This window comes from Trichophyton rubrum (genome assembly GCF_000151425.1).
Source record: "Trichophyton rubrum CBS 118892 genomic scaffold supercont2.10, whole genome shotgun sequence".
Lineage (NCBI taxonomy): Eukaryota > Fungi > Ascomycota > Eurotiomycetes > Onygenales > Arthrodermataceae > Trichophyton > Trichophyton rubrum.
Window position 1 is genome coordinate 903,997 of NW_003456419.1, and position 11,618 is coordinate 915,614.

General features: G+C 47.3%; 4 protein-coding genes across 4 annotated transcripts; 2 read left to right on the forward strand and 2 right to left on the reverse strand.

Moving 5' to 3' along the window:
* Positions 1-822: 822 nt before the first annotated feature.
* Positions 823-2,061, reverse strand: TERG_07707 (uncharacterized protein; the record flags this gene model as incomplete). Its single annotated transcript, XM_003232041.2, has 1 exon — positions 823-2,061. The coding sequence occupies one exon, from the start codon at positions 2,059-2,061 to the stop codon at positions 823-825; it is 1,239 nt and encodes a 412-aa protein (XP_003232089.2).
* Positions 2,062-3,533: 1,472 nt separating this feature from the next.
* Positions 3,534-4,448, reverse strand: TERG_07708 (uncharacterized protein; the record flags this gene model as incomplete). The annotated part of the gene is made up of 1 exon (XM_003232042.1): positions 3,534-4,448. The coding sequence occupies one exon, from the start codon at positions 4,446-4,448 to the stop codon at positions 3,534-3,536; it is 915 nt and encodes a 304-aa protein (XP_003232090.1).
* A 474-nt stretch (positions 4,449-4,922) lies between these two features.
* On the forward strand, positions 4,923-7,081 carry TERG_12582 (uncharacterized protein). The gene has a single exon (XM_047751525.1). The coding sequence runs from the start codon at positions 5,772-5,774 to the stop codon at positions 6,174-6,176; it is 405 nt and encodes a 134-aa protein (XP_047607339.1). The 5' UTR covers positions 4,923-5,771; the 3' UTR covers positions 6,177-7,081.
* Positions 7,082-7,119: 38 nt separating this feature from the next.
* Positions 7,120-11,491, forward strand: TERG_07710 (uncharacterized protein). The gene has a single exon (XM_047748820.1). The coding sequence runs from the start codon at positions 8,251-8,253 to the stop codon at positions 10,933-10,935; it is 2,685 nt and encodes an 894-aa protein (XP_047604809.1). The 5' UTR covers positions 7,120-8,250; the 3' UTR covers positions 10,936-11,491.
* Positions 11,492-11,618: the final 127 nt, after the last annotated feature.

Genomic DNA, 11,618 nt, shown 5'->3' on the forward strand with positions numbered 1-11,618 from the left:
GAAGACTTAACTAGTTAGTTATTAGCTAGGAATGTATATAAACGGGAAAGTTTTGCTTTATCCCTGTAGCTATGAGCCACAGCATCTGAAGAAGGGGAAGGAACTGTTATATAACGCCAACATTAAGCATCAGTTGGTCATATATGATGCAGAAATGGTGTCCACCAGTATAGACGTACACACATAATATCTTCGGCATATTCCGGATTATTAACTAGCATGAGCACATCGTATTCAATTTCTTGGGAATCCTTGGAGAATATGGCCTTAAACAGCTTTTAAGGCACCGCTGTCCACAGCTTAGAGGCAGGTTTGAGCCAAAAAAGCAGCCTGGTATTCGGCCATGGCGCAGGTTATTTGGCTTTCTTTGGGTATTTCTGTTCTTTTTCTATACTCTGCCACCGTGGGAATACCCATACTTTCCCGGTTATGCCAATCAGGTGAAGGTGAATTTCAACGCTATTAGAGATATGTAAAAGAGAAGAAGGATGAAATACAATCAAGGTAGTTAAAGGAAACTTCCGATTACTAAGCTCGCTGACTTGGTTTGTGTGAGGCTTTTGATTAAGGTGTAGAATCCCCATGCCCACGAGAGTACATAAAAGCCTTAGATGGGATCGTTTTATACATATAGAAAGATACTATTAACATACTCCGTGGACTATAGAATGGAAATTAACCTGTATTGATAGGGTCACAGGTATCGGTCGATAAATCAAGGTACCACCTAAGTTTTGATATACGTATTTTTATTAGCCAACCAATTAGTTCTAAGATGCTCCAGCAGTCGGCTCGACATAGATATTCCACTTGGTAACATGGCTATTCTCTTAGCTGTAGCTCTCGAGACAAAATCCCGGCATTAATCATCGGCCAAGACACAGCATACCTCCAGTCTTGAGGTAAGATGTAGAATATTGTCTGGATAACTTGTGTGCTCCAGCCATCCGCCCACCATCGTACCGGTGCTCTGCGCAATAGTGCACAGTAGTATGCAAGTATTACCATTGCCAGTGGTTCCCGAGCTCTAAAGCATGGAAAAAGGGAGTCAGGAAATATCATAGGAAATCGGAGGGCCATACCCCAGTCCTTCCGTTTTGTCTCTAACATGACAAAGCAGTCCCATAGCTGCTCAATTGCGCGACGATATGCGGCCTTGATATCGTGGCCACTTTCGTTAAAAGAACCAGGAATCTCCCGATTACTCGATATCCATTCGTTGCACAGTTCTTCTAGCAATTTGAGTGCGGTGACAACATCCATTGGTAGGTAATTTCTGTTCGTAATCTCAGGGCCACGCTGAAGGAGTATTCCCATGTCTCCTTTTACTAGTAATTCCCATCTTATTTTCAAAAATGCCATGGCTTTCCTAGTCAAGGCAAATAAGCTCAGTAAATCATCAATTGCGTTTGGCATTAGAGCTCCATGGCTGGATAGCTGAGCAGAACCGAAAGCGAAGAAAATCATCAAATGCGAAAAAGCAAATGCAGCATTAGTGTTGGATAGGTCTTCTGGAAACAGCAGTCCAAACTCCATTACCGCTGCTTGGTAATGTTTCTGAGCTAGCTCCTTGTGCAAGAGTTCCTCTGAACTTAGTCCCTTTTGTTTAGTTGCTCTAAAGCGAAGATAGTGTATATGTAGAGCGGATATTGCCAGAATCCCGTGCTTTAAGAAACTAACAGACTGCATTTCTCGTGGGACAACAACCTGCCATATTGGTCTATACGCCTCGTAGTCTGCCAGCGATTCAAAGACGATTGTAGCATAATGATGCAATAATTCGTGCTCCTCAGGGAGTAGATGAGACGCGCAACTTATTGGACGCGGCACATTCGTAGAATAGGTGATCAAGTTGAGTTTTGGAGCATAAATAGTAGTCCCAGAGCAATCTGATGCAGCCCGGCGAGGGTTAGTTTCTTGGTGGTACGCCGGGTCTAGGGGTATAGAATTGTTTTGCTCTTTGGCCTCTGACATCGGAAGCTCCGCAGTAGCAGGAAATGGCCTCAAAGTCCTTTGGCTAGGTTTCAGTGTCCTTCTGCCTATACTCGTAGAGTATTGCATTCTAAATGCCTGAAAGCTGCATTCTATCTGCCGATATCTGCAGTTGTGGCAGCATGGCGCTTGTTCGTCGCACTATGGGTCGATAGTTAAGTGGTTGCGCAAGATATCGAAGATAGATACATCTATTGCTATACATACCTTCACCTTACGTTTCTTGCATTGCAGACAGGCGTTTCGAGACCTCCGGCGGCATATATCGCGTCTTTCAATGATGTTCTTTGTCATAGGTATCCGGCGGTTTAGACAACTGTCACAGAATTTATATGGCCCTCTGTATTTTCTGGAGGGTAGCGTGGAATAACACAGGCTGCCGCCTATAATATTTACACTCTCTTCGTCCAACAGTCCTTATCAATGCCATTCCTTACATCAGTCCAAAGGCTGAAGAAGAAAAATAGGCTGCCACGTATTAGCTGCTAGCTGTAATCCGGTTACGAAAGCTGCGGTCGTTGCTGGGCGTGGCTAAAAGATGCTGCTTAGTCATTACCCGCCTCCCGAACCCCTGGACCCACTCACTCGTCGCCTAAAAATAACTCATTTAAACTTCGCTGTCCGCTCTCCAGGCAAAGATTATTCCCTTTCGCCCGCGCGTCCATTAACTACGCATGTGTTATTCTATACAGCTTCAAGCTCATCCGGCCAGGTATCAGAGCTACGTCTCGCCTCTCTGCGCGGCATTAATATCAATCATTCTGCGGAGCACTGTTATTCGATAGGAAGTTAATAGCCCCCTTTGTTTCCTTTCTCATCTTTCCTAGGTACGCCTTCGGCTAGCGGACAGAATATCCCGTCTGCGTAAGGTCATGGTAGGATGCTATCGGTTTCTTAATATACTGCGGGATAGTTGCAAAATCCGCTCATTTCAGTGTATGCCAGGCCTTCCAGTGTTTTTTTTTTCATCTCGACAGGCGTCTGTAATAAACCCTGTTTAACGGTGGTGTAGATGCCGCAGGCTGATTCCATCAGAAAGCTTGCCTTCACGACTCGTTCATATAGTGTAGAGTCAGTCAGTGGGGTGAGCCAACTCGCAACATATGCGCCCACAGTTTTGTGTCGCTCTCGCGCTGTCTCACCAGGAAAGGGGAGACCCGCGAAGAGCAGCTTTAACAACACCAGAGTGCCCGATGCAGGTACTCCGTAGAAACGATTTCCATGCCCCAAAATAAGTTAATCAGAATACATCCTGTTTTCCTAAACTTTGTTTTGTGGCACTATTGTATGGTTATTTTCATTGAGTGCTGTCGCAAACCCCTTGAGCATTTTACAGTACTCATAATAATTAGTGAAAGCAAAGCCGGCAGGAGATAGTAACAGATAAAAAGTAGATAGTCATATGTGCTATAAGCTATAAGATCAAACCTACCCAATCTAAATGACGCTATCAGTAAACATATCTCTAGTACGCTCAAAATAATATATATACAAAAACCTCTTCGTAATCATAACAAACAGACCAAGGCATATATATAGCTCTAGGGTGCGATTCCTGGCTTCAATACAGGCGAAGGTATACTGACTCCATTGTTCAGTGCCTCTTTCCCTGACATCCCATCCTTTTCATTATTAATTTTTGGTAGGGGGAGAACTGGTTGATTTGCTTGAATTCTTTTTACACCGGAGAAGCTTTCTGGGGTATTCGCCTCCACATCTTCTTGAACTTCTTCGTACATGTGTTGAATATGCCGAATCTCCTCATGAACGTCAAGCTCACAGTTTTCTAGGCAAAAGTCGCGTTCTCGCTGTTCAATGTGCTGTCTTATCTTGGCGTATTGCGACTGGTGATAACGCTTTCTATTCGGCAGGCCGGACCCTTTCAAATATGTCAAGTACCCAGCAATAGCAGTATTAACTGCTCCAAAGATGGTAACCAAAACACGGGGACCGTTCCCAGCGCCCAAGGCTGTCAGTGCTGCTGCGACAACAACCTGTATCCCCAAGCAACAACTTATTAAGAGCGTAAAAAAGCGGTATTCCCGTTTATAACGAGCTTCAGCGTTGACGACGCGGGTATATATTCCAACGTTAGAAGCTGGTCGACGGACTAGACTGGCCGTAGCGAGGCCTGCAGGTGTATCAATACCAGTCAAGACTCTGAATGTCCTGAGCTTCGAGCGTGTTGATAAAAGGCGCGGCTGACTTAGCGAAGTAGCGGTTCTCTGGGTTCCATTTGCCCGGTCATTCGATTGACCCTCTAATTGGTCGTCGGTGGGAAAGCTAACCAGCCCATTGATTTGAACGTCTGTTAGCCCATCTGCCAGTCCGTTTGTCTGTGGTGGTACTGGAGACTCTGCCTCCGTGCCATAGCCCTTCTCCTCCCTATCCAATGCGTCAACTATACGCTTCACCATACCGCGGTGGCTCCCGTTCAGCAAGTCCGTGCTTGCCATGACAGCGTGAAAGACCAGACTGACACAAAGGGTAAGCTAGTTAGTGAAAGGGAAACGGCTGCAGGAAATTTGAAACGGCCGGCTGAAGAAGTGCGACCGAAGTTGACGCAGGCGCTGTGTGTAGATGGGAATCAGCGAGGCATTGCTGGCTTTATGAAACGCCATCGATGATCCGCCCATTCTTATCAGCTGGTGCATATTATTAACTAAATAGCAAATAGATGGACCCAAGTTGACCGTCCCATGGTGGGTTATATCGACCTCCACGGACCAATAATCACACGAGGCTGCGAGCCTATGGTCGTTTTCGGGTGATCCTCCACATCGCGAAGGAGTCGTTGAAGCAGGGAGTTGGACTCAGCTCGAACAACAAACCAAGTAAAATTCCGTTCGTCGATCGTCGCAGGAGTCTCAGGCCTGGATTGGACAGCGTGCTGCGGCTATTCAGCCTGCGACCCATCGTAAGCCGTAACGACCATGCCGCCGTGGGCATGGCTGCCTTGACAGACGCTTGTTATAACAGAGGTCGAGTAACACCAGAATAATGTAATTTTGGTGGGCTCGCAACGGCGCAGAACATGAATCAGGGGGTACGTGGATATGGAGCTGGGACTCTTTCAATAGGTCGGTTGCTCGTCCAGAATTCATCTCTTATTTTGTTTTATTCTCCCTGGATCCCATTAGATAATGTGAGGCGCATCCGGGTCGAAGCAAGGTGAAGGGGAAAGACAAATAGATGCTAGGGTTAGCTATTCTGAAGTAAACTGCGCGGAGATATCGCCTTGTAAGTCACTCAGGACTTTGTAAGCTATCAAGGCAAATGGAAAATATGTCATTAACAAGGCCGAACTGGATGCTAAAGAGGAAAATATCCGGGGTAATATCTAAATACAACAAAATAAATAACCTCCAACTTGCAGGGGAAAACGTCGTACGCATATAAGCATTGAAAACAGTGGTCAACGGTGATCGGGTCGGTGATGGTGACAATCATAAGTCAAGATAAGCAGTATGAGCAACAAAGAGATAACGAGAAAAAACTCAGGGGTATACATGCAACAGAGGGTAAAGGAAAATAAGTGATGTGGAACGTATAGAAAAATGTAAGGGATTAGGGGTAAACAAGACCTATTGTAATGGCCTGGGTGGCGCTGCTAGCATTCTTTCTTATCTTTCTCTGCTGCCGACTTCTCGCCCGTATGCTCTTTGCCGTCGGCGTCTTTATCGGATTCTTCACGTTGAGTTTCATCGCCCGTATCCTCAGAATCAACAATCTCACCCCAGCCGGATCCACGGCGGCTGACCCGTCCAGACACTCCAGGGATGGCGCTGCCAACCTGCATCCCAATACTTCCGGTAATGCTGTCGTTTCGGCCGTGGTGTGAATGTATACCGCTTCTGACGCTGCCTCGGTCTGTGGCAATTATTCCAGACATGGAATGGACGCTGGCTCTTTCATTATTAGAAGCACCGCCTCGGTTTAGCACACCAGCTACGTTATGTGTAGACGAGCTGCTTTGGTCCGCTCCAACAACACAACCGACATGTCCGCTCAACATACTAAGCGGTAAGCTTTCACGGCTGCCGCTGAAGAGAGACGAGGGCGCAAGTGCTAGAACCGACGCATTCGTGTCAAGAGAGTTTCGTCGTCGACGCTTGGACGATGATGCCAGGGTAAGAACAGAAGCGTTATCTGTCAGCAGGTTGTTTGCTGTGGCGCTCGAATAGGTCGTGGGATTTGGATTCACGGCAAGATGTGGCGGAACGGCTGTAATTGGAGATGTAGGAAACTGATGCGTAAATTGGACACCTGGATGTTGGGTAGTTGCATGGTGAGATCCACCGTGGTGTTCGTTGCCTATACCAGCGGAATAGTGATTCGCATTTTGGGCTGCGTTGAGCTGGGTCGACGGAGCTGCCGATTGAATCGTCGTAAGAGTCGTAGTCAGCGAGCGAACTGACGGCGACGGGGATGAAAAGGTGCTGCCTTCTCCACCACCAGCAGGATTAAAGCCATTGCCGCCGGTAGCACAGGTACCGGCCTTGGAATAGCCTGCATCAGAGGCAGTGGTTTCGCCAGTCGTAGAGAGCGTGGGAGCAGCGGATTTATCCCCAGTCGTGGGGGACGGGTCATCATACTGGGACAGATGGCTGGGTCGTATGCTGTTTGCCGGCTCAGAGAAGGAGAGATGGCCATTTGTATGTTCCCCGGAGCTTCTATCTATGGGGCCGGATAGATATGGATTGTTACTCTTCCTGTTTTTAGTGAGCGTACTGGCTCCGTTTCGCTTGTTCGACGCATTGTTGGAGTTGCTGTCAGACGAGGAGCTCTTGAGATTGGTGAGGCGTTTCATCCAGTGGGAGAATGGTCGTCGTCTTGCATGGCGATCTGTAGCTGCATGTTAGCTTTCTCCGCAAATTAAGGCTGAGATTTTTTTGAGTCTGCCACTAGAGCATACCAGGCGATGATTCTGCACTTGTCATATTTGGACAGCTGGTAGTTAACTTGTCTTCTTCGTAAACGTTGGTATGGTGGAACAAGTGTCGAAGTGATGCCTTCTGCCTTGTTTCCTTGATGTCGCCCCGGGAGATCAGACCTGGCCTTGAGCGACGGTAGCGCAGGCAGCCTCAGTGCAGCCTTATATATATATATATATATATGAATACCAGTAAGGGCCACCGTTTGCTCCCAGACACCCTCGCTCTATCCTGATCCTTTGTCGCTGCGGATGCGGTGCCTCCCGTGTCGTCTCGTTTGCCTGCTGGTCTTCCTTATCGAACAACCTTGAGATTTCGGACGTCTGGGGGAATCTGACGCGCTTAGTCAGCATAAAGTACAACTAACACACGTGATATCGCTATGGGCCAGCCGTTGGAGACGACAAGAACGTCCAAGAGAAACGACATTCACATATACTGTCTCTGCTTCCTGTTGTATATTCACGTTAACTCACCAGATACAGACCCTACCGTGTCTACCTACAGCTCGGGAGGCGTGGAATACCCGGAGACTAACGCTCATGTTGCGGGTCGATTCGTATGGGCCTTCAGCCATTTCGCTACCACGCTGGACGTCGGCTGGTATCAAAGTGCCCCGAGACGAATTGAAGGAACTTTCTACTGCCAGCCATGCTATTTCTGGACGATAAATCACCTACAACGGGATCTCGCCTGCTAGTTTCTTTGGAGAAAGGATAATCCATCAATTTATACCGTCACTCCAGTGCGTTCCTTCCTGCAGGCGCGGCCACAAACCAAACCAAACACCGGAATATATGCTTGTGCTTGATATCCGCGGTTCACTCGTTTGATTTATCATCTTATGAAAAGCACAGCTTTCCTAGGCAAATTTTTGGACACCTTTTTTTGGATTAAGCACGATCTGTGGGTGAAGGACAGAGGGTTAACCCTCACACTATACAGAGTATCATGGGTCCAAATGTCCCAATAATCCGCGTGCTTCCTCGGGATGTGGCAGGGCAGATTAGGTCCTCATCAATCGTGACGAGTCTAAACGGTGTTATAGTTGACCTTATCAAGAATTCTCTCGATGCCAATGCATCGGCGGTCATGGTAAACGTTGATTTCCAGAAAGGCACTTGTACTGTGGAAGATGACGGCATCGGGATACCTCCAAATGAATTCCATGAAAACGGAGGCCTGGGAAAGTTACATCGTATGTGCCGCAGATACCCTCTTGTTTAATATCTTTGCTGATGGTTAGCGACTAGACACATCAAAATTTGATACCACAGGCCAAGTATATGGTCGCAAAGGCATATTTATCTCATCTTTGATATCCATGGCTTTGGTCACAATAACATCTCGTAACATTTCATTTCAAGAAACAAATTCAGTCATATTCCGACACTCAAAACTTATTTCAAGGCTTTGTCCAGCACCAATTCAGCATGACCTCTTACACCCTCAGCATGGCACAAGAGTCGCCGTAAATGACCTTTTTAGCAATCTCCCTGTCCGAGCTAAACGCCGCGTACAGGATCTTCGCAGAAACGAAGATATTGACCGCGAGTGGGATGGCCTGAAAAGAGCGATAACAGGACTCTTGCTTGCATTTCAAAAGCCAGTCAAGGTGTACATCATTGATGCATCTAGGTCACGAAAACAGATTTTTCGAGGTAAAGGTCGGAATTTTCTTGATCTTCGGCAGGTAATAAAGGACGAAGACCCACATTCTTTGGATTTGGATCGTGTGCGTTCAATTCTGGGGAATGCAGGATATATTACTCCCTCAGAGTTTTCGTCATGGGTTGCGGCATCAGCCCGAAGCTCTGATATCTGGGTAGAGGCTGCAATATCTCTGCAACCTGGTCCAACGAAGCAGGTACAATTCATTTCATCTGGAATCAACCCAGTTTATCCCCTTGGCGACGCAAATGTGCTGTTCTCTGAAATCAACCAGTTATTCGCATCCTCTAACTTTGGAGTTGAGCATTCTTCTTCTGGTGTTAGTGGTGCGATTGAAATGGCTACCGTAGGGGATACAGATGCACCCACAGGTTCTTCCATTAACAGGATAAAGATCAAATCCAAGGGTGTTAATAAATGGCCAATGTTTTACGTCCGAGTTTCCACGACTCAGGCCAGCTGCATTGATTCGCAGGGCTATGAATCCTTTCAGTCCAAAATATCCATCCAGAAAATTCTTGGAGTTATCAATGCGTTGTTTCGCCAATTCTTAGAACAATACCATTTCTTATCCCGGCATCCGCAATGTATCAAAAGGGGTAGACAAGACCATTTGCCTCGGCCTGACATTCCACAACCTGCTCCACCCGTAGCTAAACGTCGGTATCACGAAATCTCTCCTAGCAGAAAGGGCTCTACTCCCTTTGATAAGTCGAAAAGTCCTCCCGTGGAGCCTCAGACGTCAGACATCAAGGCACTCCCGTTTAATGATTTTGGATCGTGGTCAAGGGTGAAAGGTGGAAGAGGAGGTTTTTATGATGATATCTGCGCAGGCTTACCGAGAAGTAAGTCCCAACCCGCACTCAAAAGGGATACTGGTATATGCAACATAAAGTTCCCATATCCTCCAACCGCTGAATCTGCCCCAGAACATGGAGGGGAAAGCGTTGGCGAGTCAATATCTGATACCACAGATTCGGAGACAACTAGAGAAATCGGTCCCGTATATGAGCATTCTACATCACCCTGTCCTATAAAGCCGCAAGATGAGCTAATGTCTTGGACGGACCCTCTTACGAAAAGGACCATATATGTCAACAAACGTACTGGGCAGACAGTACCGCGCACACCCGAGGCGGTCAAGCAAGCTCCAAATCACCCATCCACAATCCGACGGCTTACGGCTATCTGCCCCTCGGGAGATGATGGCCAGGGTCAAAAAAGGAATGAAACATCCCATTGGTTTGACTCGATTTTCAAAAGCTGGAAGAATCCTACATTCCCATTACCAGAACTTCCCATTCCATCTACGATATCACATATACGCTACAGTGAAAAGTGGTCCTCAAAAATCGCCTCAGATTCCCATTGTCTAGACTGTCAGAATCTCCAAGGTGGTAGTACGCTGGAGGGACTTATGGGAAGATCTGGCAGCCGGCTCAATAAGTGTGCCCTCAAAAAGGCAACAGTCATCGCTCAAGTTGATCAGAAGTTCATCTTACTCCGGACCTCCTTACTTTGCGAGGAGAGAGAGGGTGAGGAAGTCTTAGTCTTGGTTGACCAACATGCCGCTGATGAGAGGTGCCGTGTGGAAGAATTGTTTACTGCACTCTGTAACCTCTCACCGTCTGGTAATGTCGATACCACTAATTTACCAACACCCATAAGCTTCAGGATACTAAGTCAGGAAGCAAGATTATTCGAAGCACGTTCCGGGTATTTTTCTTCCTGGGGTTGTCTGTATGAAGTCCTAAGGGAAGCAGAAGGGTATTATTCCCTTGTGGTGAGGGGCTTGCCAACTCTCATCGCTGAACGATGTCGAGTAGAGCCTAGGCTCGCTATTGACATGCTTCGTTCAGAGGTCTGGGATCAACCAGAAATTTCCAAACCATCCATCAGATCAGCACTGGAAGAGTGTGGAAGCCAGGGATTTGTTGAAAAGGGCCTCGGAAAGACCGAAACTCATCACTGTTGGCTGCAACGCATCGGCGGTTGTCCAAAGAAGATGGTTGATCTGATAGTCTCCCGTTCATGTCGGTCAGCTATCATGTTTAATGATGTGCTTTCCATATCTGAATGCCAGAGCCTTGTGTCTCGACTGGCAAAATGTGCTTTTCCATTCCAGTGTGCCCATGGCAGACCATCAATGGTACCGATAATAAGTCTGGGATCCAAAAATCAACTACCTGGTTCAATGTGCAGCCCTTCTGAACTGGGTACACTACTATCTCTGGATCATATGGCCAGCACAAGTCATCCAGAGTTTAAACTAGCAGAACCCTGCTCGAACTTTGTCACTGCTTTCAGCAAGTGGCAGGGTGATTCCCACATGACATGAATCATATGGAATATATTGATACATAATTTCGAGCAGAGAAGTTTGACCCTGTATAATTATACCCGGGTTGTATACATTCATAGTTTTGGTAATTTTGCATACTTTAGGGTGTTGAAATGTTTCTTTTGTTATATTTAAAGTTGGACAACTGGTACGGGCCGATCTTTGGGGCTATGACAGGTGTCAGATCTCAAACTTGGGCCTTACATACCCGTGCGGTGATTACCTGGGGATATCTCGCTGGAGCTCCCAATCACACTTAAGCCGCAGCCAACACCCGCCGTGTTCAACACGGCAGAGGACACCTGAGACGGGCTATTTTTGCTTCGCCTTCGAGCATAAGCCAACCGAGAAGCTGTAAATACGGAATGGGAAAAAGCAACCCCCGAGGATTTCTGGCCGTTGCTGCACGCATCCCTGAGCCATCACACAGTCGCCTTGCCATATCTATCCCCTTAACCGCCCAGATGCAAATGAATGTGAAGCTGCAGCTTTGATTGGTCATGTGATTAAGTATCCCGCGGATTCCGCCATGAGCGCGAGCCGGGGACAAGCAGGGAACAAGCCATGCAACATGCGGTGCAAGATGCAGAGGGTGGCCTGGTCGTACATGGGGGCGGTGGCAGGGGAATGCCAGGGACGTCGCTTGCCCTGCATCTTGCAGCTGTGGCAGCTGCAGCCGG

Bases quoted from the DNA above. Each gene is read 5' to 3' on its own strand.
- TERG_12582 (XM_047751525.1), top strand. From the start codon at position 5,772: ATGGCGCTGCCAACCTGCATCCCAATACTTCCGGTAATGCTGTCGTTT.
- TERG_07710 (XM_047748820.1), top strand. From the start codon at position 8,251: ATGGCTTTGGTCACAATAACATCTCGTAACATTTCATTTCAAGAAACA.